At 44.0% G+C, this 27748-nt stretch overlaps 1 protein-coding gene across 2 annotated transcripts in view; it reads left to right on the top strand.

The window, feature by feature from the left end:
- The first annotated feature begins 18844 nt into the window (after positions 1-18844).
- ATP2C1 (ATPase secretory pathway Ca2+ transporting 1) overlaps positions 18845-27748 on the top strand; it is a 47307-nt gene continuing 38403 nt past the window's right edge. Inside the window, exons 1-2 of one of the 2 annotated variants that reach the window (XM_035128771.3) lie at positions 18845-19026; positions 19793-19983. In XM_035128771.3, coding sequence (XP_034984662.1) covers positions 19978-19983 — 6 coding nt within the window. In that variant the 5' untranslated portion in view covers positions 18845-19026; positions 19793-19977. The remainder of the gene's footprint in view (positions 19027-19792; positions 19984-27748) is intronic. The other variant, XM_035128770.3, reaches the window with a different exon arrangement.

Raw genomic sequence — 27748 nt, 5'->3', positions numbered from 1 at the left:
CGCCATCAGGGAGGCAAGAGGTGTGTTGAGGATCTCTCGTTTTGCAGCCCTATGCAGCAGTGCTAGGTCCTCTTTTGGAAAGTAACTCCCATACAGCTGAGCAAAAACTGACATGAAATTAATTAAATGGCACACTTTTTTGGAAATAGTATCCTTGGAGTCAATCAGAGCAGCTGCAGGAGGAGGAGGGTTGGAGAGAGGAGATTGATTCTCTCTCCCTACCACCTCCCTGACAAAAATGGTCTCTCCCAAGCTGCTATTTGCATTTCAGGAGAAGATTCTGTGGACAGGGATGGAAAGATGCTCAGGTTGAATGTCTAGATTTCCATGAGCAGCATCATAGTTAAATAGGTTTGAAACCAGTCTAAATTTGTAATTTAGATATGCCTAAGGGTATCAGCTTTTCAACCCTCATTTAAACAAGGCCCACTTGGAAGTCAGGTTTATTGATACTGATAGTACAGAAATTTGGGATTGCAACCTTTTTATATTTTTACTACAGTAGACTGATTTGTGCCTGGAGGCTGATAGGGTTGCCGTATGTCCACTTTTTCCAGGACACATCCTCTTTTTCATGGGTAGAATTGTCATAGTGATCCATAGTTAAAAGTAGAAGTCAGCAATGTGTCCACTTTTTTGCTCTTCAAAATATGGCATCCCTAACAGGACCTACTTTTGAGTAAATATGTTTTATAATCTGGTTTTATGTTGTAGGACTAAGGGTTCAGGCTACAAATCCAGGCCCATTTATTTCTGAGCAAGCTCTGCTGAACACTTGGAACAGATTTCTGAGTGAATATGTGAAACAGGGGTCAGCAAACGTTTTCAGCAGGGGGCCGGTCCACTGTCCCTCAGACCTTGTGGGGGGCCAGACTATATTTGGGGGGGGGGATGAACGAATTCCTATGCAACCCAAATAACCCAGAAACACATTTTAAATAAAAGCACGCATTGTACTCATGTAAAAACACCAGGCAGGCCCCACAAATAACCCAGATATGCATTTTAAATAAAAGGACACATTCTACTAGGAGACAGACACTTTATGTAAAATATTTATATCTGTATTTAATGTTTATCTGTTATCAGAAAACTCCATGGGAAATTTTGTATTTGAATGGTGCACAAATGGCCTCTTAAAATTATCCACCACTGTTTCCTGGCAAATCGGGGAGACTATTTCACAAAATTTCTTTAGCAGGAGAGGAAAAGATATCTAAGTTGTCACTGCAACCTCAGCAACTGTGTAGTCAGCCTGGCCACCATTTTGCATGCCTCAGTTCTAGCATTATTCTATGCATTGTGCATGCATGAGAGGTGAAGAATGAGCAAAGAAAATCCAGTAAAGTGGTCTTTTTATTTTTCTACAGGGGTGAAAGAAAATCTCAGGACTTGCTTCAGGGGGAAAAAATGTCTCCTGAGAAATTTTGGCTCAGCTCCAGTTTTCACGCAAAGAAGAAAACCTCTCTCTCTCACTGCTGTTAATTAGATTTGACCTCTCTTTAAGAACATTTGCTGGGGGATCTGCTCCAGGTCTTTATAAGGGCAATTTAAGGCTGGCTTTGCCCTTTTCCGCCTGTTCCTGTGTTACAAGGTATTATCAAGAAATAAAGAAAAAGATTTCAGGGAGAATATGGAAGGAAGTTTGCTTCAGAGAAGGAGGAAAGGAAATGTGGGAGGAGATGAGCAAGAGAAGAAGAGTAAAGAGGTTAGTTTGGTTTCTGGTTGTCCCCCCCCCCCCCGGACTTGGTTTGTTTATGTTATGATATTTATATCTAATGAAAGAATTGCATAGTTGAAAGTCCCCTTGCCTTGCTGTTGACAGGTTGAAGGCAAAAGCTTCATATATACCCACTTGACTGCTTCGACCAATGAAACTGGAAGTGTTATAGGTGCCACACAGGACCATCTTACCCATAGGCGCTAGGGGTGTGGGGCACCCGGGCGCCAGGCTCTCAGGGGCGCTAGGCCGAGAGTCCGGGGCCCAAGAGTTGAGTCCGGGGAAGAGCCCACCCGTTGGTCAGAGCGCCGCAGCAGGCTCTTCTGTGTGCGGCTCTGCACTGCAAGTTCGGGGGAAACCGAGCCAGTGAGACGCTGAGGCAGGTGGGTGGCTCCACCCTCCTGCACACCTGGGACTGGGCAACCTGGGGGGGATCTTTGCACCCCAATGCTGCATATGCTTAAGACAGCCCTGGTGCCATAATACCTGCTCTGCATCTGTAGGAACTCAATATTTTGGTGTGGCAGCACCTACACTTGGAAACTCCCTTCCTATTGATATCCAGCAGGCATCTTCAGTGTACCCTTTCTGGCATCTGCTAAAACTTTTTTGTTTAGAAAAGCCTACTCAGATATTTAGAAAGCTGCTGTGAGTTTTAATCTGTTTTAAATTTATATTGTTTTTTTTAACTTTCTGAAAGTCTTAAATTATTATTGTTCTTTTTTCCGTATTGATAATTTCATTGTTGTATTTTTTTTAAAACTGCCTTGAGCCTCCTCCCCATCAAGCCTCAGAATTTGGGTACATGAATCCAGACAATGTGCTTCAAATAAAAGCCATCTGTTCTGCCTATGGTAATGTGACCAGAAAATAGGGGTATATATCATACTAGTGAGACCTCAAAATGGGAAGCGTGAAATCCTATACAGTCTCAGAGGAATGGATATTGGGAATTGTTAAACTATGCTATACTATTGCTATGGATATTGGGAATTGCTATAATTGCTGAAAATATTAATTGGATTTTCTGTGAAACAAATTGGAGGCTATAAAGTCATTCAGCCAATACTTCTAGTCTGAAGCTAGAGAATGCTTGATTGGAAGGGGCTGTAGCCCAAGTGTTTCATTTAAATAGGGCAAGATTTTAATTTAGATAAAATAATTTTTAAAAACCCAAAGCATGTCTCTTGCAAGTGTCAAATCTGTTGCAGGAGCAGTTTGCTTTGAGACACGGCTGACAAATGGGACTTCAAACTGTTGCTGTTATGTAACTATATATATATATATATATATATATATATATGGAAGTAAGAAGTGGTTGTTTTGAATTAATTGTTGCAAGATTTGTGGAACAGCATTTGTGGAACAGCAACAGCTGTAATAGCTCTTGTTTAGCCTTGGAAAAGAGCCACAGTAAATCAAAGTAAGTTTGAGGTAAGATTAGGTGTACGGCTAAACAAAAAGAATCCAGTGAGCTCTAGCTGCATACAAATAGCGCAGCATGTACCATTCAAGATAAGCAAAGTTTATGATCGTAATGCTGAGGAAAATGTCTTTAGACTCCAGCTAGGCTTCTCTTGATCTTCTTATAGGATTTATATTATACCCATGGCTGAAGTTATTTGAGTATTCAAGCTACTCTATCTTTTCTCAGCAAAAAAATGTTCCTTGCTACCGTTTAACTCTTTGGCATCTTTTTCACATGCTACAAAGTCAGCACAATTTGTCTCCTTTGCGGTTTTGCTAGGAGTGATAACAGAAGGGTTGACATTTTCCATGGTCAGGGTAATGCTGCAATGTCTGAACTAAAGGAAACTGTACATATTCTGTGGAAATATGGGGAATATTATGCATGGCTATGGTTCATGATTCAGGGGCCTGAAATATGTATGATAGGTAGGTTGGTAGGTAGATTAGATAGATTTTGCTTGTCTGAGCCAGAAGGAGATGCTTGAAGGGACACAGTCAACTTCTGGGTCTGAGATTCTTCACCCTGCCCTAAAGTTTAAAATATTTTTAATGCAGTGATGGGGGCCTTGGAATAAGGAGCAGCTGGCAACTCAGGTTATATTGGTATTGGTGCTTAGTTAAGCATCTATACACTGGGCTTCAACTTCCTTTTTACCAATCACCTCATTGGAGGGAAGCTTTCTCTTTTGAAGTTATGGCAGTGTTATGACTTGGTAAACTTGGATTTTGCTTTCTGTGGAGTCTCCTGTTGGGATAACAAATGCAAAATCGAGATGAAAGACTATTTTACTGAGCAGGAGCCAATGATGTACATTTTCTGGAAAACTTTGAATGGGAAAGTTTTCCTTTTCAACTTGATTTGCACAGGGTAATATGTACTAGGAAATTTTCTGATGGCCCTAGCCTAGAGGGTGATCTACGGTAATTTAGCACATTTATTTGACTTTTTTTAGTAAACAAAGATAAAAACTTTGAAACTGCCAAGCTTGTCTTATATTTATTTGTGGTTGGTACCTATCTATTGTTACTAATGAAATTACAAAGCAGAAAACATGCTGTGGAAACATTAAACTCTGTACCATTTTACACTCCAGACCACTGGCAAGAGCTCAAGGCTTGGTCCAGCAGGATATTGGAAGACATGGGACCTGTTTGGTTGGTTCTCCTACACTCCAGTAACATATGTACTCCACCTTTCTATTAAATATTCAAATTTTTATAGAATCCGAAATAGACTTGAAACATTAAGGATGAGCTTTGCAATCAGAAAATAAATACACAATGATTTAAAAGAATGTCAATAAAGCAAGTACGTAGTTGTTCCCAGCTGATTTCTCTGGGCAGGTTCATAATTGCGATATCAATCATAGCTGTGCCTGTTGCTTCATGTTTTTCTTGTGCTGCAGATCTACTGGCATAAGTCCACAGAAAGTTTGAATGGATGGATGTGCTTTATGCCAAGGGTGGAGGCAGGCTTTTCTCAGGTCGCTTCCCTCTGGCTGATGTTGTGTTTCTGCTAAAGCTAGATCACCTTGCAAAGGTGGCAGGTTGCCATGCAAGCAGATGGGCTGCAGAATAAGCAGCCAAGCTGTCACTCAGAAACATAAAGCACATTGACTAAGGGCAGGATTCCAGGCATTAATGACTAGAATGGCATCTAGTGCAGTTTTTACATCTCTTGTAAAAGAGGCAATGTTCCACTGAGTGATAGCAGAGCGCTGGATTAATTCTGAGAGCCAGTCACAATTTCCAGTAGGCATTTATAGAATATGGCCTAATAGATAAGCAGCTGACCTAGTAAAATGGAATAAAATCTTTCAGGGCAAGCTTTATGGGTATAAGGAATGCAGTGCCGTGGATTCATAATTAGTTCTCAGGAATTCCCTCAGGGTCAAAATCATGCCCCTTCCATATCTGTCAAGTTTTCCCTTTTCTCACGAGGAAGCCTATTCAGCATAAGGGAATTTCCCTTTTTTTAAAAAGGGAGAACTTGACAGCTATGGCCCCTTCTGATTTATTTGACCAATGCAGACATAAATGTTATAGCTTCAGTTCCAAGGCAGTTTTCCTCCCTGCTCCTCCTCATTCCACTCTTCCACTTTGCTTAACAGAAGCCTGATGAAGAGTTCTGGTGGATTTAGAAGCTCCCTATTTTTGTTGGTTACATGTGAAAGGAAACTTGGAATTTTATAAAATAAAAGTGGCAGTTTATCCCTTAACCATGCATGCTAATGTTACCTTCATCTTCCTTTGCTTGGCTTATTTGGTGAGTTTCTCTCTGAGACAAGCTTCTATATTTGACATGCAGAGAATTGGCAAATAGTATCCCCAGGAAAGGACATCATCATCCCTGCTATGAAATAAACAATGGTGCTTCATCCCTGCCCGTCCAGTCTTTACAATACTCCTGGAACTAACATGGAGAAACTTAAACTTAATTAAACAAAAACTTACAGAATGGCAGGAATGAGTTCAGCATGCATCTGGATTTCAAGACAATAATCTACCAACCTAAATGTAAGCAGTTCAGCAATGTGCACAATAATTGTGAAAACTATTAGAGTCATACCTCTGGATACGAATGCTGCGGGTACAACCCGTATGCGCCCAACCTGGAAGTAACGGAACGGGTTACTTCCGGGTTTGGCGGTTCGTGCATCCGCAGAAGTGTTGAATTGCGACCCGCGCGTGCGCAGAAGCACTGACGCAGGTTGCGTACTGCTCTGGATGTGAACGAGGCTCTGGAACGGATCCTTTTCGCATCCAGAGGTACCACTGTATGTGCATGGATGCCTCCAGTGTAGTGACAATTAAACCACTGACACAGCTGTAGTCAGTTGTATGTTGTTGTTGTTTAGTCGTTTAGTCGTGTCCGACTCAGCCGCAAAAACAATAAATCACTTGAGGCCAATTAAGTGAAATCTTTATTCTAGGACAGCGGTTGGCAATCTAAAGACCATGGGCCACAAGCATGCATGCACGTGCACATACACACACTCCGGCCCACCGCGGCATCTGCGGGACCATGAACCAGCCCAAGCCACAAAAACTGCCGACCCCTGTTCTAGGAGGTCTTGCCCCAAAGAAGCAGTTGCAAAGACTGAAGTGTCCACTAGGACTCCTCCTCTCCAAGGTCTTTCCCACACATTCTCAGGCCATGTACCTGCACAACCACCCTATGCTCTGCCCGTTTCATTTCTCTGCGAGTTCTTGGAGACCAGCGGGGAGAGGAGCTGGAGGCAGCAGGAGGGGGAGACTCCCTGAATTCTTCAGTAGCCAGCCTCCACTCTGCCTCTTGGCCACCCTCCCCTCCAGCCTCTGCTTCAGCCTAAGAGTTGAAGTCTGAACAGTGCTCTGCTTCACTAAACCTTGTTACCTCTCCTGCTGCTGACACCTCATTCTCCTAGTCCACTCCTTCTCCCTCTGACCACTCATCTTCATTCCCACCAACAACCCTCTGGCTCTGGGCCTTCTTCCGCTGGGGATTGCCCAGGCAGTTCTCCCGCTGGGGTCTTCCACCACGCCTCTACCTCTAGCCAGTCCATGACACACTCTAAATATTTGTTTCAAAAAGGGCGAGCCCAAATGGACTATTTTAGAAGCTGGATGTCCTATAGCAACTGGTGTGATCACTGCGGCTTAACCTGTGCTGCCCTCCCAAACTCAAACATGTCCAAGTTCCCGAGTAGTTGAGACCAGTCTGAGCTATCGCTGTCACTGTGAGGATATTGCGGAGGAACGTTGTGCCTGTGACCATAACCTTTATAATTAGCTGAACTGAATTAAGCAGCACGTGGCTTATGGGGTAGGGTATTGCTCTACTGCCTAACTGCCTTCCCTCAGTAACTTAGTTGATCACAGAGCTCTCATTTTTAAGCTCTAAAATGCATGCTTCCAGGGAAGAAGAAGAAGAAGAAGAAGAAGAAGAAGAAGAAGAAGAAGAAGAAGAAGAAGAAGAAGAAGAAGAAGAAGAAGAAGAAGAAGAGGAGGAGGAGGAGGAGGAGGAGGAGGAGGAGGAGGAGTTTGGATTTGATAACCTGCTTTATCACTACCCTAAGGAGTCTCAAAATGGCTAACATTCTCCTTTCCCTTCCTTCCTCACAACAAACACTCTGTGAGGTGAGTGGGGCTGAGAGACTTCAGAGAAGTGTGACTAGCCCAAGGTCACCCAGCAGCTGCATATGGAGGAGCGGAGACACGAACCCGGTTCCCCAAATTGCGAGTCTATCGCTCTGAACTTCTACACCAGTGTTTCTCAACCTTTTTTGGGCCACGGCACACTTGTTCCGTGAAAAAAATCACGAGGCACACCACCATTAAAAAAGTTTAAAAAATTTAACTCTGTGCCGCCCTATATTATAATTATGACTGTAACAAACACTTGCCAAATATTGCTTTCCGGCGGGTCAGTGTTGATTATTGGTGGCCGCCAGGCTCGTTTGCACTGAGCTTTGGGAAAGAGGAGGAGAAATATTGCTTTCCGGCGGGTGAGTGCTGGTTATTGGCGGCCGCCAGGCACGTGACAATGCAAATCGCCCTTCTCGTCTCCGCACGTCGCGGCACACCAGCCAGCATCTCGCGGCACACTAGTGTGCCGCGGAACAGCGGTTGAGAAACGCTGTTCTACACCACACTGACAAGTGTCTGTGAGTTGCACAGTCATAGGATCATAGAATTGTAAGAGTTGGAAGGGGTCCTGAGGGTCATCTAGTGAGTGGCGTCACAACGGGGGGGGGCGGGGGCAGTGCGCCCCAGGTGCCATGTCTGTGGGAGTGACAAGAAGTCACCCCGTGGGGGCTTCCGGCGACACAAGCAGCCATCGTGCTGCCGCAGCCGCATGTGAAGGATCCTCCGTTCGTGGCTGCAGCCGCGAGCAGAGAATCCTGGCACCATCTGTATGGCGCTGGAGCACCGCTCCGGCAAACCGCCAAGTACAGCACATGTGCGGCATCGCATGCATGCACTGTACTTAGTGACACCACACGTGCGCTGTATAGTTGTTTGCCGGTGCCGCTGCGAGCAGAGGATCCCAGCACCGTCTGTACAGCACTGGAGCAGCAGCGCCGGCAAACCACTATGTACAGCGCATGTGCGGCGTCGCTACGTCCGGCACATGCATCGTACGTAACGACGCCGCACATGAGCCCTATGTAGCGACACCCACCCTAGGTGTTACAATGCCTTCCTTTGCCCCTGCATCTAGCCCAACCCCCTGAAATGCTGGAAGCTCAAGTAGTAAAGCATCCATGACAGATGGCCATCCAGCCTTTTTAGTTCTGCTGCTGAACCATACTGTTGACTCATGTTAAGCTTGTGATTTACTAAGACCCCTAGGTCCTTTTCACATCTACTACTTGATAGCTACTTTTCTGTCTGGTTTCAATCTGCTGTGAATCAGCTGGAGAGTGCAGCAGCTTCTGGGCCTCCTGCCCTGGTGCCCTCCTTCATCCCAAACCTGTGTACTTACTGTCTAGTAAAGTCCATTGAGGCTTTAAAGCTACAGCATTCAGAATCAAGTGATACAGCTATGAAGCAATACCAGATCACTATAGTGTGCATTTTGAGAACTGGTGAGGATTATAACATATAGCTATGATTCCCCTACAAATGTCCATCAACGGGAGGGGGCTGGCCCCCTCAAATATTTTAGGGGGGGGCAAGGCCCTCCTCCCCTAGGAGTTGGCCCCTATGATTCTAGGCAGGCTGATATAGGGAGAGGCTCTTTCAGGGATTTGGGTCTCAAGCTGCAGAATACATTTTGGTGATAAGAGGGTATTTAGCATGTTTTTCTATGGGGTTTATCAGCTTGTTATATATTTAGTGTTTGAGAGCACCTAGAGCTCTGGCTTATGTTAAGTTGTGCATTTCATTCACTTCAGGCTCTTTATCTTTGTCTGAACCTTAGTTCAGCAGGTTTCTTCCTTGCACTTGTATATGTAATTATGGATTCCGCTTGGCTTATTACCTATCTAGCATTTCCACATATCCCATTGTTAACTACCTAGCAACTCTGCATAATAACGAAGTAATTTCTTTGGCCCAGATCCACATAACCTAATTCTCCAGCAGAATAAAGTGTGCATTCAACTTTTTGCTGGGTCAAACAGGCCCAAACGCCAGTGGCATCATGGATGGTTCAGGTTCAGCTGTCCAAAGGGTGTTAAGAGCAGAAGAATGTCTGCAAAGTAACAAGTTTGTATAGAGAGATTGGGTTGCCTGATCACGCAGACAGGGAAATGACTTGGCACTTTTCAGAACTGCTCCTGGAATTCTTCCCAGTACACACTGCTGTTATAAAATTTATTCTAATATTGGGCATTTATTGTCATTCCTGTGCTTGAGCATTTGGCTTCCTACCATAGCTGCCAAGTTTTCACTTTTCTCGCGAGGAAGCCTATTCAGAATAAGGGAATTTCCCTTAAAAAAAGGGAGAACTTGGCAGCTATGCTTCCTACAGCAAAAAAGAACTGTGTATGACAGTTTGCTGCAGATTTCTAGAAGGTGAAAGGAAAAAGAAATAGTCACATGTACATGTCAGATTCTTGGCCTGGGTGTGTCACTTCAATGTCTTACTTCTACTGGTATTAGTGAGAACTGGTTTAGCTCCTTTAAAAAACCACTGCCCTGTGGATCTTGCATTGCTCCATTGAATAAATCTTATCAAGCATCCATTTCATATAACCGGGGACCTTTGATTAGTGGCAATCATGCATGGCAAATGGTAAATCTTCATTCATAATTAAACCTAGTGTTTTCAGTGACATGTAGAGATGGTGGCATGCAATTGTACGGTAAGTAACTCCTATAAAGACTTTCTGCTTTAAGTCTTCTGAGAGCTGTTAAAAGTTTCATTTTTGGTGGGAAATAATCAACTATTCTCTTTGGTCAGGCACCCTGAATGCCCGTAATATTGCACAATGCAATATTAATTGCATAATTATAAGTGTGCATTGTGGACAGAACGAGAGCCAGGACTGCTCAGCAGTTAAACCTCTGGTGTGACTCAGCTCCCCATCCTGTTGAGTCCCACTGTGAGACCAAATTGCTCTTTGTGCTGCTGCTTTTAAAAGGGCCTTGCAATTCATGGATAGTAGAGGCTGCTCTGTTTTGAACCCTGGATAAAAGGTGCAGACCTTTGAAAAACTCTTCAAGAATGTGTGCTTTTAAGTAAACAAAAAATTATTCAGAGGAATTGTGTGCATTCCCAATGATGAATTTAATAGGAATAAGCTATTCAAAATAGAAGAAAGCACTTTTTGTTTTGGATGTTCATTAAAATGGGGTGGGTGGGGAACCTGCGGCTTTCCAGAAATGACTATAGCACCCAGTAGCCATGTTGGCTCGGCCTCATAGATTGTCTATCCCACCCCCACCCCACCCCAATTTAAATAAATTAAATGATTTCATATGCTCTTGTGAAGAAAAGTAAGGTGTTGTACTCTTGAGGATACTGCTGTGATGGGGCAAAACCTTCCTGACCCCTACTGACAGGTGTAAGATTAGGCATCCCCAAACTGTGGCCCTCCAGATGTTTTGGCCTACAACTCCCATGATCCCTAGCTAACAGGACCAGTGGTCAGGGATGATGGGAATTGTAGTTCAAAACATCTGGAGGGCTGAAGTTTGGGGATGCCTGTGTAAGATTTTGTTTCAGGGATCTAGGGAAAAAAACAGCAAGTGTCCAAGCACCAAGTAAAAATGGAGGGGGCATCTATACATTTACAAGAGGGACCCCTCTCCCCCAAAGATTGCATACAGGACCCCAAAGGGTGCTTTGTACTCTCATAAAAAGTTCCCTCCACACATACTACTTTTCAGGCATTTTGCTAGTGTGAAATAAAAGGCATTTAAATTCTGGCATTAATTTGTCGATTAGATTTATATCCTGCCCTATCACCATAAGGGCCCTTGGGGGCAGCCCAGGAAAACATCAAAATCAATACTTAATTACAATTTAAGATGACCAACACCATAGACTAAAAGAGCTGTATAACAGAGTTCCAGGACTGTTCCCTAAAGACCCTACTGAACCGTCAGCCTTCTGAGACTAAGAACAGCAAAGGACACTGATTTTGCTTCAAGGTTGCCCATGCTTAATTGTGTGTCTAAACACAATTTTAAAAATAATGGCTGCCATTTAAATAGAAATGCAATCCATCTCATCATTGTGGGGAAGAAGACTATGGCCAGGTGTTGTTCAGGTGCTCACTGCTAATTTGTTGTTTAGTCGTTTAGTCGTGTCCGACTCTTCGTGACCCCATGGACCATAGCACGCCAGGCACTCCTGTCTTGCACTGCCTCCCGCAGTTTGGTCAAACTCATGTTCGTAGCTTCGAGAACACTGTCCAACCATCTTGTCCTCTGACGTCCCCTTCTCCTAGTGCCCTCAATCTTTCCCAACATCAGGGTCTTTTCCAAGGATTCTTCTCTTCTCATGAGGTGGCCAAAGTATTGGAGCCTCAGCTTCACGATCTGTCCTTCCAGGGAGCACTCAGGGCTGATTTCCTCTCACTGCTAATGGCCAATATCAAATGCCCGCTTGCTTTCCTTTCTTATGGTACTTTAAACCAGACTCGGTCACAGCCCTACAATAGAGGACTCATTCAAGTGGAGGGACTGTCCTGTAAAATAGGACAGATGGTCACCCTGATGATGTGAGGGGGCATGGGGAGAGATTTCTACAGCACCAGACTACACTTATTTGTAGTTACTCAGAGCTAATATTCAATATCTGATGAGCTGCCCTAGGGAGGAAGTTTTACAGCAGTAGCCTAATCTACATTTGTGATTACTTAGAACTGATATCTAGTAACTGCTGCTTAGCAACTGAGTTTTAGAGGAACCAGCTTAACTGCACAAGCAACCCAAGCAGTCTTTCAAAACACTTGGCCTAACAGTGGGTGTGGAAGGGAACATGTTGCTTGGTTCATGCAGCCAAGGTTAAAAGGGGGTGAGCTACAACAGACCTGCTATTGTTGTGGTAGATCTAATATCTCACCACCAACCTCTTCCTGTCAGGTGATGATCAACATTGAGGAGGGAGTCCATGGTGGTAAAGGGTTTCCTGCAAATCTGGAAGCCACACTTTAAGAAGAAGGAGGACCTTCTTAGTGGCTCCTCCTTGACTTTTTGGAACTAGAGAGACTGGCTCCCTCCTTGTTGTCTTTTCACCTGCAAGTGAAGAACTTTTTGTTCCAACAGGCTTTTGGGAACTGACAGCTTTTAATGAGGGGGCTGGTGCTGCGGTGAGTTTGTTGTGGTTGCATGTTTTTAATAGATATTATATATCTATAGTTCTAATACTTCTATTAATGTTTAATATTTTTTAATTAACACCCCACTGGGTTTTAACTGTTCTCAGTTTATCTGTATGTCACCTTGAGCCCGTCAGGGAAAAAGCCAGGGTATATATAATATATAATACAGTGGTACCTTGGTTTACAGACTTAATCAGTTCTGGAAGTCTGTTCTTAAACCGAGGTGCGCTTTCCTTAATGTGGCCTACCGCCGCCGGTGCCCTTCCACCGTTCGGCTTCGATTCTTAGACAGAGGTAAAGTTTGCAAACTGGAACACTACTTCTGGTTTTGTGGAGTTCGTAAACCAAATAGTTCGTAAACAGGGCTGTTCTTAAACCGAGGTACCACTGTATATAATATATATTATATAATATAGACAACTTGGAGGGCAATGAATACTGTCTGGGTAGGATATGGAAAACAAAAGTGCTGTGAGTAAAAGCTGAAGGCACTAGGAACATTTAGCCCAGTGTTTCTCAACCTTTTTTGGGCCACGGCACACTTGTTCCATGAAAAAAATCACAAGGCACACCACCATTAAAAAAGTTAAAAAATTTAACTCTGTGCCGCCCTATATTATAATTATGACTGTAAGAAACACTTGCCAAATATTGCTTTCCGGCGGGCTAGTGCTGCGTATTGGCGGCCACCAGGCTCGTTTGCACTGAGCTTTGGGAAAGAGGAGGAGAAATATTGCATTCCAGCGGGTCAGTGTTGTGTATTGGCGGCCGCCAGGCTTGTTTGCACTGAGCTTTGGGAAAGAGGAGGAGAAATATTGCTTTCCGGCGGGTGAGTGCTGTTTATTGGCGGCCGCCAGGCACGTGACAATGCAAATCGCCCTTCTCGTCGCCGCACGTCGCGGCACACCAGCCAGCGTCTCGCGGCACACTAGTGTGCCGCGGAACAGCGGTTGAGAAACGCTGATTTAGCCTGCAGAAGAAAAGACGTAAGGGCTCGTGGATAATGCTTTCTAACGGCAAAGGTTTGTCCCTGCAGGGCAGGACACAGCGTTGCTGTGGCTTAGTCTGTTAAATGGGCCCTCAGAGTCCCTCTTCAAACTCCCCTGAACGCCCCACTATAGTTTAGTCTGTTAAATGGGCTATTCGGCCTAGTCTTCAAACCTCTACTCAGCATAGTCTGCAAAGGCGAGCCAAGCTGCTGTGGAGTAGGAAGCTTTCCTACCTGCAGTACCGGTGTAGCCACCGCTAGAGGCCGCTGTTGTGCAAGGTCTCCTGATTCTGTTTCCCAGCATGCACTTTTTGGTGAGTTGTGTGTTCTGAACAGCGCCGTCTTAAGCGCCCCCAGAGCCGTGGTGCGCCGGATCCCTCCGGCGCCCACTCGCCCCGTTTCCCAGCGCGGTGGGCGGGTGGGCGCCGCGCGCAGCGCGGGTGCAACAGGCGCTGCTGCGCAGCAGGTGGGCGGGCAGGCGCAGCTGCGTGGCGGACCGGTCAGCCAGCGGGTGGGCGCAGCTCGCGGCGCCCTCCTGGCGGGCCGGCGCCATGGTGCCCTGCGCCACCCAGCCTGCACGTAGGGCCGGCGCCATGGTGCCCTGCGCCACCCAGCCTGCACGTAGGGCCGGCTCTGGTTCTGAAACACGGGGTTTGGGGTTTTTTACTTTGCGCAGGTGAGACATCTGTCTACGCAAACAGTATATGCTTTTTCTCACAGTAGCATGGGGTTTCGGTGGAAACATACCCACATGCCCTTTATATGGATGCCATACCAAGCACTTATTTCCTTCCTGGAGGTCTATTAGCAGGTCATTTGATGGGGCTGCTCTGGATCTGGGTTTTGTATATTGAGCAGGAGGTTGTGTGAAGGGCTTGTGCTTTCAACACTCAAGGCGTTTTCTGCGCAAAGCCCCTCTATGGTGGTGCAGATCTGAATTAATCACTATTTGCAGTTGACCATGCATAAAGGAACCAAATCCACCCAAAGACAACATTCACTTGTTTAAATGTTGTGTGGTAAGAGGCCAATTTCCAGCAGAAAATCTGTGTGGGGTGTGTGTGTGTGTTGCTATACCATTAAGGAACTGGGCTCCCATTAAGCAGGCAGGACAAAAGGATACTCTGGTATACTAACACATTGACAGACAGACAACAGAATAGCAGGGCTAAAGCTTTAAAAAATATATAACGAAGTGTTACTTAAACATGCATAATCTTACCCCCCCCCCCAGGTCTGAAAAAATACTACCACAAGTAACCAATACAGTACCAGGATTAGTGATGCTCATTTAAGATTAGGATAAAATGCTGTTATGGATAAGCAAACTGCATTTTTTCTATTATTGCTGATGAGCTTAGGTACCAAGTATAATTAATTACTTCCTGTTTCATCCTGATGGTAGGCATGGGGAACCTGTGGCCTTCTGGATGTTGTTGGACTACAACTCCCACATACCCCACCCAGCATGGTAAGGATAATAGCAATTGTAGTCCAGCAATATCTAAAGGGTCACAGGTTCTCCACCCTTAACCTAAAGTCTATATACATCAGCCTTGGAATTCTTCATGTAAATTTGACCCATCCAATATGTAAAGAAGGGTAGAACAATCTGGAAGGAGGGAAATAAACATACTGATAGGTATGAACTTTGATTTATCAAAATTTTTGGCTACTGAAGGAATGTATTTTTTTAAAAAAAATTTAATGGTTTTTCTCAATCTGCAAGTCAGGGTTGTTTTTTTGGGGGTGGGTATGGGGGGGGGGGAAAGAGGTCTTTGATTTATACATGATTTAGTACCTGAAAGTACTGTGAAGTGGTTTGAACTAAATACCACCATTAGCAGTCTGGTAAGTAAGCATTTTAATTTCTGAAACCCAACAGGGATAAACAGGCATCCCTTTATTCCTTTCTATAGAACGGTGTTCCCTTTCAGAAAACTGCATAAACTGCATGTACAAATATCACAGCTGTACATTTTATTTCCTATTTTATGGAAACCAGTTCTTGCATAAATAACAGTCTGCATATTTGTCTGTTCACGCTGCATTTCTAACCTCCAAGACCATTTATAATGTACTGTGTGAAGTGCCTAGGTGACATTTAGCGTCAGATGGTGTGAAAGTGTGGCTGTTCATCACCACTTGGGGAGTGCATTCCATTCATCATCCTCCAGGCTTGTATGGACTTCTGAGTAAAATTCTTAGTGCTGTACTTTAAAGCAAGGAATCAATAAAGCCATAAATGTATTAAGAGCAACAAAGCAATTTTATTTAGGCTGCAATTATGCACCCACTTCCCTAGGAATAGTCCCCATTGAACTCAATGGAACTTTTGAGTAGGCATGCATAGAATTGCAGTAATAAAGGGAACCTCTGCATGATGGGTATCCCATCACATGTTCAAACTAAAATGGAAAATGTAATATTGCTCTAAGTGAGGACATCTCTAGAGATTGGGGCTTTTTTGCATTCCCTTTTGGGGCTGGTTCAAGCAATGCACCTTTTCTGACATCCTAGTTAGAGGGTCATGTGGAGGAAATTTAGCCATACCTACAAGCAAGGCTAGCCCCATATATGTTGCTGCCTTTAGTAGAGAAGCAAATAAAAGAGAAAAATGGAGTATTAATTCATAATGGCTCTCAAAACTTTGTATACATTTTAGTAAAAACCAGATGCAAACCTCTATTTTCCTGATTTAATTAAATTCTTTTCGCTAAAATAGTTGCAATCAAATTGAAGGCTCAGCTCAAATTTTCTTCAAGCTCTGCTGACATACATGTACAAATACTGCAAATGTTTTGGGTTAGGAGTTGGGGTTTTTTTGGTAAATGTTAACTAACTTTCTTATTAAAAGGATTCTTAAATTCCCACTGGTGTTTGCACAACCCTTGCAGATCTTCTTTGAAACTAGCAGCTACAAAGAGGCTTAAAGTTTTACTGTTGGCTCTTTCATATGCCAATTAGAACTTCATCACCTCACTTCTTGTTTTAATTATTCTTTTGGAAGACAAAGAATGGAAAGTAAAGCACTTCAAAAGTATTTTAATTTTGTAATATAGTTAACATAAGATTAAAGGGAGGCTGCTGTGAATTCTTTTTATCACCTGCAAAACACAAATGCCAATGTAACCTGAAAGGTATATGTAACTTTTCTCAACAACTAAGTGTGGAGATTTCTCTAGAGTCTAGACCAGGCATCCCCAAACTGCGGCCCTCCAGATGTTTTGGCCTACAATTCCCATCATCCCTAGCTAACAGGACCAGTGGTCGGGGAAGATGGGAATTGTAGTCCAAAACATCTGGAGGGCCGAAGTTTGGGGATGCCTGGTCTAGACCAATCCATACAACTTTTTTAGCATGGTGAAATGTTGGTTGACTCAATTCAATTGGGTGTTCAGCTCATGGTGAAGTGTGGGTCCAGATTAGAGTACAGCATTCAATGCACCCCTTCCATCCCTGGAAGGACTTTTGACTGACAAACAGATTTTTCTCTCACTGTACCTGCCCCAAATACCCCCTAAATCTGTTATGGATACCCCCACCCCCCTCTGAACCCTCCAGAGCATATTTGGGAAGGCTGCACGGAGAGGAGGGGGAAAGTTCTGTTGACCAAATGGAAATCCTTGTGGTAATGGAATGAGTACATCAGAACTTGAAGTGAATACTGCACTACATAGGTGGTGTATTAGGTGGTGTTGAGTTTCCAACTGCAAACACCACTTGAGCTGGACAAATTTCAGACTACGGTAGTAGTCTTTAACATGCAAACCAACTGACTATAAGACAAATGCTGAGAAGTGGATGCACAAATGCTATTTGGTTACATGCAGCAGAACACAGAGATCTTGCAAATTTGCTTCTCTTTGTGGATGTGTCAAGTTGCCCTGATTCTGCAGCGACAAGAAAATAAACTTGTGGTACCTGAAATTAGTCGTACTTACTTTGGCATGAGTATTGTTAGGCACAACAGCTGTGTTCATGCGCAATTACATACTGTTCAAACCTAGCCTTAAGACTGCTAACCACATCAACAGTGAGTTACGTAATAATGTTTCACATAGGAATCCTGCAAGAATTTCAGGCTAAACAAATGGCCACGTACTGGTTATGGCTGTATTACAGGCACCGCAGCAACACTATCTGTTGCAATCTGCCTTGTCTCCGAAGCAATTGATGGGATTCTTGCATGGGTCTAGTCAGCTACCATGTAAAGACTTAAACCTTTAAAAACTTACATCCAATGCAAGAAGGTAAATTCGTGATTTTGCTAAATGTGACATTGAGTGTAATTTTGTAACACAAGGATTAAATCAAAATAGGCACAGTAGTCTTGCTTTGCTGGGAAGAGGTGGGTAAGAAGCCATGTTACTAGTGGCTGGGCTAGTACGGTAGTGGGTGCAAATCTAGTACGTGGCGGGGGGGGGGGGAGAACCCATAGAAGTGCGCACTATTAAAAATTAATTAAAATTTTAATTAAGAATTAAAAGCCCGCTTCAGTGTAAAAGTAGAGTTTCAAGGTATGCAGGATGTCTCTGGCTGGTCACTCCTGGGAGTTACTGGGCTGAAAGGACCATTTGGGTCTGATCAGCCACAGGGCAATTAATTATGTCAGTGGCGGAAGGGTATACAGAATGCACCTGCAGGTTAGACTTGCCCAATGAAGATACAGTACTTCTTCCCAAGGCTGTCTGTGGAATTGCTCTTCAGGCAATCAGGAGAGTTGTGACATCTGGAAATTGTGTTATGGCCCTCCTGAAAATCACTGCGGTTAGAGCATCTGCTCTGCGCACAGAAGGCACGAGGTTCATTCCTCGGCATCTCCAGGTAGGGCCGAGTCAGAGCCCTGCCTGAAGCCCCGGAGAGCCGCTCCCAGCCACTGCAGACAATATTATTATTATTAATTTATTTAATTTATATACCGCCCTGTACCCGGAGGTCTCGGGACGGTTCACAGAAATACTGAGCTAGAAGGGCCAAGGAGTTTCTTCAACAGACAAGGATTCTTTGCAAGAGAGCTTTTTGCAAGCCACCTGCGGCGAGTGCAAGACGACCGCGGTGGAATGGATGGATGGCCACCGCGGTTTTCACGGCATCTCTGGCGGCCCAATCCCACGCGCGTCCCTTTTCTTGGGACCGAGCGGTCCTCCCTCCCTGCGCGGCTGCAGCCTTTGTTGCGTTGTTGGAGAGCGGGCCGCCGCCCTTTACGCCAAACCCGGGCGGGCCTCCCTCCTTCCCTCCGCGAGTTCGCGCGCGCAGCCAGGCGGAGTTCCGAAGCCGAGGTTGAGTAGCTGCTGCCGCCGCCTCGAAACCCGGGGCGGCGCATGCGCGGTCCCTCGCGCTAGCCGGACGGGAGGGGCGTCTCCCTCCCTCCCTCCCGGCTCCTTCCGCTCCGTGCCCGCCGCTGGCAGCGGAAGTGAATGAGGGCGCTGAGGTGGAGCGCGAGCTTGTGGCGCGGCGGGACGACGGAGAGAGGATGCGCCTGGGCCGTCTTCGCCGCTCCGAGGGAGACGAGCCACGCACCGAGCGCTGCGGAGGGAGCGGGAAGGAGGCGCCCTCGAGCGGTTCGCACTGAGGGGGCTTCTCGCTCGGTAAGAGGGGCGCGCCGTGCGAGGCGAGGCAATAATAATAATAATAAATATCACCTCAGCTCTGAGGCACGGTGGGGAGGGGGGGTGGACACGCGAGAAATGGCCGCGGGCATGCGAGTTTGGGGCGACCCTTGGAAGGCGGGGTAAAGGGAGCTGGGGGCATACCGTGTTGCGCCCTCCACGGTGTGTGTGTGTTCGTGTGTGTATGTGTGTACACACGTATGTGTGTATATATATTGTGCCCGCCCGCCTTGTCCGCGAGGGGTTTATGCGGTGCATTGCCACCTCCTTTCATGATCAACTCCTCTCTCGTCTTCCTCTTCTTCTCCCCCCCCCCCAAATTTATTTCCCCTTTCCCACCCCGCAAGTTGTGTGTTATCCGGCGTGCTCCATAGCAACAGGCGCCGGGGACGCCGAGGAGGGGAGGGGGTTTGTTGGAGAAAAGAGCTGACAGGTGTCGGGTGGGGGGAAGGGGCGTGCGGTGACGGGTCTCTCTATTTCCCCTGGCTTTTTATTTTATTTTTTTGCAGGCAAAGATCCCCTGCCACTGGTGCCCCTTGGCCAAAATCTCGCTCTTTCCTGTTTTCTTGGGGTTGCAAATGTTTTTTCCCCACTGGAGAGGGGGCTAGGGCTGGGGGTGGCTAGCCTTCCTCTGGCTGCATCTGACTGGCACGCAGTGAGAGAAAGGGAAAGTGGTGTGGCTTTCTATCTGTTTGGTGCTGCTGTGTCTTCTATTTCTTTCTCTTTCCTTTTTTCCCCTCGCTAGTGCTACATCATTTCCTCCCCTCATCGATGTTGCTGTGTTTGCGGGCAGGGGAAACAAAGCAACTGCCTGGAATATAGGGATCTCTCTCCGCCCTTTACCTCTCAGTCCTCTAACCCCAGGGTTCCTGCTGTTGCTGCCACTAAGGTCTTTGTAATCATCAACCCAAGAGCTGTTTCAATGGAAACATGAAGGTAAATATATTGACAAAGTAACAATTGTGTTTCCAGCTTGTGTGGGAGATCGCAACTGTTTCTTGTTTCCTGTTTTTTTTTAAACTGACCCGCATTTTATTGATCAGCTGACAAGGGTGACTCTTGAGGTGTAGGTTTGTTTCAGAGGTTCCCTGCAAGGTGCTGAATGAACTTGTTTTAGACTATGGGACCTTGGTTGTGCAGGTTTGCCGTAAAACATTTTTGTAAATTGTTGTGCTTTGCCTAAACCCAAATCTTGCAGCTCCAACGGCAGTGTTTTATATACCCCAATAAATGATAAACTCCTGTGTACAATCCCAGATCAGTCCTGTTTACTGTTAATCAGTATTGCTTGCTTCTCCCAGTAATGAAGAGATTAAAGTACTACTTTTTCTTTTCCAAGCAGATATTCATCACTTGAGGGCATATTGATTAAGATCAGGCTGTGATTGAACTTGTTGAAAAAATGTTCAGAGGGATTTTTAAAATATAGAAATCTAGTTGATGTTTTTTCAACAACACTGATACAATAGTAATTGTGAGCTCTTAGCTCAAGCCCTTGAATTCTATTATCTCAAACAACTTTGGAGTGGTTAAAAAGAATCAAGCAACCAATATACAGTATATACATGTTATGAAATCAAATATCTGAACTTAGCAGCTGTCCTTTTTCTGGATCTTCTGAAGGAAAACAGTTATAGAAATCTGAACCTGCATAATCAAGATGACTGATGTTAATTGGAAATAGCCACATGGGAATTATACTCTAAATTGGCAAGTGCTTTCTTCACACTGATCTTCTAGCTGATTTTGTGTTAATTGGTTCTATTATCACTAGGGCTTCTGAAATGCTAAATGGGCTGCATAGATCAGTTTTTACCCTTCTAAGGATGCCAGAAAACACCAGAATGCTTCATTGTTCCTTTTTAAAATTCTAATAGGTATTTGTAGTTTACTCTTTGCAAAAAGCCAAACTGCAACTGGGGAAGGGGTGAATTTGGGTTGTGAACAGGGCCGTCTCAAGCACGTCGGGTGCCCTGGCGCTGTGGTGCGGTGATCGCTCCGGCGCCCCCGCTCCGTTTTTTGTCGCGGCTGGTGGGCGGGCGCAGTGCGCAGCAGTTTTCACGCGGCTCCGCCGCACGACGCCCCTCCACCGGGCTGGCACCCCGCACCACCCAGACTACCCCTAGAACCGGCCCTGGTTGTGAAAGTGGTTTGAGGATAAGGGTCAAACTCCTTTTCCTTAGGCACCATTGCTCCAAACAAATTGACAGCCTCTGCAGCAGCATTTCATTTAAAAATAGCATTTGGAGGTCTAATAATTGATACCATGTAGTTTGTTCCCAAGTTTGCAATCCTATACTGTACACACTTCTTAGCAGTAAGTCTCACTGAATCCAGTAGGGTTTTTTTCTATGCATGCATACGATTGTACTGCACTTTTCAGAAATACTTTTCTTCTACCCTTGTCATATCCATTTGATTTAAAATACTTGGGTGATGTTAAATTATGCTGATAAGCATGGCTATTTGCACATCTTGCATTCAGTGTACTGATGTTATTGTTTCCTGCCAAGCTCATTTGTGTGAACAGAACTTGAAGTTCTGTAGATTTGGGTTGATTGTTGTTTCTGAAATAATCTTGGTATAAATCTGTTTCACGACAAATTCCATTTTGAGATTAAATCAAGGGCCTTTTTTACTCCATATTTGAAATGGGCTTCTAGATAACATGGAAAGCTGTCTTAAGTGCAGAAGTCAGCAAGCAATAAGTGTTTTGTCCAAATACTATGGTGCTGTGCAGTGTGTTTGAAGAGCCACATAATACATCTTCACATTAGTTAACGAAGTCCAAGGCTGCTATTGATCGGTTGGCAACCATTTGTCCATTGAGCATACTCTTACATAACTGCTGTACTGAAGATAATCAGCGGAAGATACTAGGTGCAAAATACTTGTAGGTCTGTAGCTGGTACTTCTTACTACTAGAAGTTTAAACTTCGCACAGGTGTACTTGGACAGGTGTACTTGGTTGGGTTTCTTTTTTTTTCTCCAGTGAGAAATATGTCACTGCCAATAGTAGATGGAAATATGAAGCTTTGCAATTAAATCTCCAGCTTGTCACTAGCCTACAATTTTTTTTTGCAGCCTTCCTGCTTATCCTCACACTAATCTCTTGCAAGAAAAGAACCAATACATATAAAGGGAATGCTTATCCTCAGTCATGAACAGAAAGGGTAGCTCAAATCAGTAACTTAGAATCATAGTATCATGGAATTGTAGAGTTCAAGGGTCATCTAGTCCAACTCCTTGCAATGCAGTAATCTCAACTGAAGCAGCCATGATAGATGGATGGCCATCCAACCTCTGCTTAAAAACCTCCAGTGAAGGAGAGTCCCTAGCTCTATCAAAAATGTAGATCTATTTTTTCCAGGTTCTTAATATCATTTAAATTTTAATGTAGTTTTGTAGCAAGGTGCAGTAGTTGAGAACAGAATAGTGCACGTGTGATGATATTTTATAAGTACTAAAGTCCTTAAAAAGAGCAGTTGCAACTGTAGCTTTCTTGCTTTAAACTGACAAATTTGTTGCCCTGCGCATAATCCTAACCATATCTACTTGGAAGTAAACTCTTCTGAATTCAACAGGACTCACTCCTAGGTAAATGGGATAAGGCTTGCTTACCCAGTTATCAAGTGTTGCAGGCTGCTTCAAATGCTCTATTCATAAAGGTAAAGGGACCCCTGACCATTAGGTCCAGTCGCGGACAACTCTGGGGTTGCGGCGCTCATCACGCTTTACTGGCCGAGGGAGCTGGCATACAGCTTCCAGGTTATGTGGCCAGCATGACTAAGCTGCTTCTGGAAACGCTGTTTACCTTCCCGCCAGAGCGATGCCTATTTATTTACTTGCACTTTGACGTGCTTTCGAACTGCTAGGTGGGCAGGAGCTGGGACCGAGCAACGGGAGCTCACCCTGTTGCGGGGATTCGAACTGCCAACCTTCTGATCGGCAAGCCCTAGGCTCTGTGGTTTAGACCACAGCACCACCCACGTCCCTCGCTCTATTCATAAGTTACAATATAAAGCTATTTGGCATTACTTCATAATAGGGGAAATGTTACTGTTTCCTATGCCTACCCTCCTGAAAGATTGGGTCAAACTTAGCCAGTTGTCATGCATACTCTCTGTATTAAAAACAACAGCCCGTTTTTGAATACTGTGCAGCTGTCTTAGGTTAAAAAACCAATCTAAATATTTTTGGTCAACATATCGGTAAGTTTGTTTACAGATATTCAGTACTTTCAGTAGTAAAGCCTGTGAGAGTACCAAGACTGATGCGTTATATACAGTTCAGTTTCTTAGTATTATTTTGCTTTGAAGTTTCTATCTCTATAAAATATAAATTGTTCAGAATGGGGCTGTTTCAACCCACCAGTGCAGCTCCATATATGGACTTTGACTTAAGCTTGTGTAGCTAATGCAAATGAGCCATGCATATCGTAATATTGATTTGGGCTCAGCTAAAATATGTATGTATCTCTTGTTATGGATGGAAATGTTCATCCCATCCAGAGCCATTTGATAGACATAATTGGAAAATTATAGCTGAGTTGAACCAATGATTTCTTGCATAAAATAGCAGTTCAGTTTTATACATGATATTGTGATTTCTCAGATAACTAATATTATTAGATTGCAAAAAAAAACCAACTTCACAAGGAAGAAGTAACTCAAGAATGCAATATATTGAACCAGACGTGGATTACTTTCAAGGTGATTCAGATTATCATTTCAGAGTGGATCTGCAACTGTTGAACGTGTGTGAAATGGACTATGACAGATTAGCACAGGCTGACCTTCTCTATCCTGTGAATGTAGTAATTTCAGTTGAAGACAAATCAGTCATCTTTTAAACTTACCTGTTGATTGCAGAAACTTGAATTTTTGCCACTGATACTGAATTTGTTCTGCTGATCCACTTTTAATCAGATATTTATTACTCTTTTTTTAAAAAATGTTTGGATCTGACAGTTCTGTCAGCTAAATAACATTGAAAAATAGGGCCTTGCCCAGGGCCACCTAAAGAGCTTTTATTTAAATTGTTAAAGGTTGGATGATGATGAATTGAGTTTTTTAAAAAATCATTTCAAAAAGTATTTATTTATTTATTTAGTGTGCAGCCCTATAACCACAGGTCTCGGGGTGGTTCACAAGATAAAATCACAATATAAAAACATACAATACATAATAAAAACAAAAACAACCCAATAATCTCCTCCTTCCCAAATGACGGATGCATACATTGTTCAGCATTGACCCACTATTTGGAAGGATACATTATTATTATTGCAAACATTTATGGCCACTACTTTTCAGCATACTGTACAGTAATCCCTCATTTTATGAGGGGGTTTGGTTACCAGGGTTCTGTATATACATGAAGATTGCATATAGTCAAACCTTTGGAGCTGCCCGTGGCTAGCAGGTATGTGGGGGGAGAGCATTCCCATCACTTCCAGACCAGGCAGGTCAAGTGAGCCTTACCTTGCAAGCGAAGTGGAGAACTTAAAATCTCTCTTTGCATCCAGACTGTTTGGGTTACCCAGTGTGAAAAAAAGTCATTATGCTCTCCGCCTTCCTTGTGGTGGCAAGGCCTGCTCAGTCTGGTGGCTCTGGAAGGCTCTGGTTGTTTTTGTGAGATCCCATGGGAATTTGGATTGCTCCATGAGATCTCATCAGAGCCTTCCCAGAGCCAGTGTGCTGAGCAGGCCTTACCCCCAAGTAAGGTACGGAGCTTAAAAGCTCTTTTCATGTCAGAACCCCAAGCTGACCCAACATGAAAATAGCTTTTAAGCTCTTTGCTTCGCTTGGGAGTTGAGTTGCACAATGTCAAACAGCCCACTTTCAACCGTGTATAGTTGAAATGGGACAAGTGAAATGCAGATAAAATGAGGGATTATTGTATTTGGCTGTCCATATTGAGGTAATATTTATCTTTGAGCCTGTTTTGCTCCACCTCCATCCAAGAAAAGAACCTAAGCAGAGAAGAGGGAACACTGTGCAGGCTCTGGCCCAGGGAATTCTCTTAAAAGGCCTACTAAAACTACCCTTTTGCAAATATTTCAGGAAGCTTGTTAGGACATCCTTATTTCAACAAGTTTTTAATGGGTGCTGATTCTTGTAGACCTCTTCTGCTGCTTTCATGTATTAAATGGCTTTATGGTTTCATAACTTTGGAACGAAACTTTGGTTTTGTTGCGTTTTATATACTTTGCTTGTATTATGCAATTGTTTTGAAAACTACCGGTAATGGGGATAAAGGCAGTGTATATTTAATATATAGCATAGAGATTTTGGTTTAATGTGTTTATCCTACAGTGGGGTGGGAATGTCAGACCTGGGGGACATTGTGGCTCCTCAGTCCTCTCTATCTGGTCCTTAAGACTTTCCCCAGACCACATCTCTCACCTATGTTGCTCTGCCCTCTCCTTGAGTGCTCTTGACTGGCTGGAATCTGTCCTTGAACTGTGATGTCAAGGACAGAAGGTACACCACCCTTGCCTTACACCAGGCATCCCCAACCTTCGGCCCTCCAGATGTTTTGGACTACAATTCCCATCATCCCTGACCACTGGTCCTGTTAGCTAAGGATCATGGGAGTTGTAGGCCAAAACATCTGGAGGGCTGTAGGTTGGGGATACCTGCCTTACATCATTGCAGCACTGATGGATGAATCTGACTGTTTTCTTCCTTGATTGTGACACGGAAAATGTGGGAAATGCTTAGTAGATATCTACTGCATTTAGAGAAGCAAATACAGGACCAAAACTAGGGCCAAGGTGTAACAAATATCTTTACAAGAAAGATGTTCTGAAATAGGTGCAAAAATTCTGCAAGCTAAAAGTTATTAAGAGTGGAGGTGTGAGGCCTTTGCTAGGTTGGGTTTTCTCCTTGTCTTACCCTTCTTACTCCAGGAGTGCAGAATGATAGTGCTGCCACAACTGGGTAGAAATTAGGTTACCTGTCATGCTGGCCTCTTTCACTGTGCGTCTGGGTGTTGTTGCCCTTCATATTGTCATCAGGTCCAGCCCTAGAGTGAAACTAAGATGACTGGATGGCGTGGGTGGGAGGGACATGACTAAAGCTTTATGCTGTTAGGCAAGGTGTGGAGAAAATGGATATATATGCTTTCTACCTTTTCCATGATGCTAGAAAGCTTCACTCATTGAGATTTGGCAGTAGATTCCAGGAAGTTAAAATAAAGTGCTTCTTCACACAACTCGTAATTAATTTACAGAAACCACTACCACAAAATGCTGCGATGACAGCACTGACTTGGATGGCTTGCTTATTTGTTTATTATCAGTATTTATATGCTGCAAATAACAAGGTGCTTTGAGCAACTTTGATTAAAAATTAACATATATTAAAGGAGAACTGTAAACCAAGGGTGTATCCAATGTTTTGTATGAGAAGAACAGACTTCTGCTCACACAGCTGGACTTCACTTTTCTCTTCTCCTACCTGCAGCCCTTCTCCCGGATGCTCTCAGAATATAATCTGGAGCAGATTTTTTGGAGGTTGATGGTATGGGGTGGAGGTGCTGATAGGGGGGAAGGAAGGAAGGAAGGAAGGAAGGAAGGAAGGAAGGAAGGAAGGAGTTTTCATTGCATGAGGTTCAGTGTTGCATTCTGCCTCATGAAAAACAAGAAATAGAATATATTATAAACTTGAGCAGCAGAGAAAAAAATCAATACAGCAATTTCCATGGCAGTAACAATGTCAGCTTCTTGCAGCAAAAACATTTTGTGGCCTGTGAAGGCTGACAAATTAGTTATGTGTTTGTGGACTACAGTCTTCTTCAACAAATGCATGAAGGGTTGCAGGTACATATATGTACGTGGTGGCAGAGTGCAGTGGGTGGGAGACTGCAGACACTGAGGTCAGAAAGAAATGAAATTCAGAAAAAGTTCAGAGGGTGATAACTATTCTCAAACCACTTTGTGTTGCTGTCACAGACATCCTGATATTGATAAGCCGATTATACACAAGTGATAGCACTGAATCTCTTGGTGAATTCTAATTCAGCGGTTTCACATTGTGGTTCCTCTGTTCCTCTGTTTCATTATGGCCATGTTAAGGTCAGTTACAGGGTATCCTGTGAGGTTGAAATGTTCCCTGGCTGTTGTTTTCAATTTAGAAAGGCTCTTAAACCGTATTTAAAAAAACCCCAAACAGATAGTAAATTCAGAAATCCCCCCTAAACACTCATAATTTTTAAAAAGAAAGGTTTAAAGTGGGATCAAATGAGATTGAATTATACTGAATTCTCCAGGCTGAGAGGTGCAGGATGTTTCTGATTATCATTTGCTAGAAGGCAATCACAGGGAAGGGCTCTTAATTTCATGTCTTCCTTGTGAGCTTCTGGGAAACATCTAGCTGGCGACCATTGATTCTGGAATAGATGGGCATTTGGATTAATCCAGCAGGACTTTAACATTCTTAACAAATTTTAAAGAAGTGCCTAAAAAGGAGATTTCACTGGTACTAAATCTCTATCACAAACCTGTAGTAATGGAAATGGCCTCTGTGAAACAGAGATACAGTAGCCTTCACAATACAGTAGGTGAAATGTGGGAAGTGATATAAAGTGTAATGAGAGCTGTTAGACCACAGGGATTAAGAGACTGAGGAATGTATTGGGAAGCATCCCTGGTTTGAATCTAGCTTTCCCCACGAACTCATTATATAGCCTTTGGCTA

This window comes from Zootoca vivipara, chromosome 11, assembly GCF_965207765.1.
Source record: "Zootoca vivipara chromosome 11, rZooViv2.hap1.1, whole genome shotgun sequence".
In the NCBI taxonomy this organism is placed as follows: Eukaryota; Metazoa; Chordata; class Lepidosauria; order Squamata; family Lacertidae; genus Zootoca; species Zootoca vivipara.
Note: the sequence above shows the minus strand (reverse complement) of the source record. Positions and strands in the feature narration are given on the sequence as shown.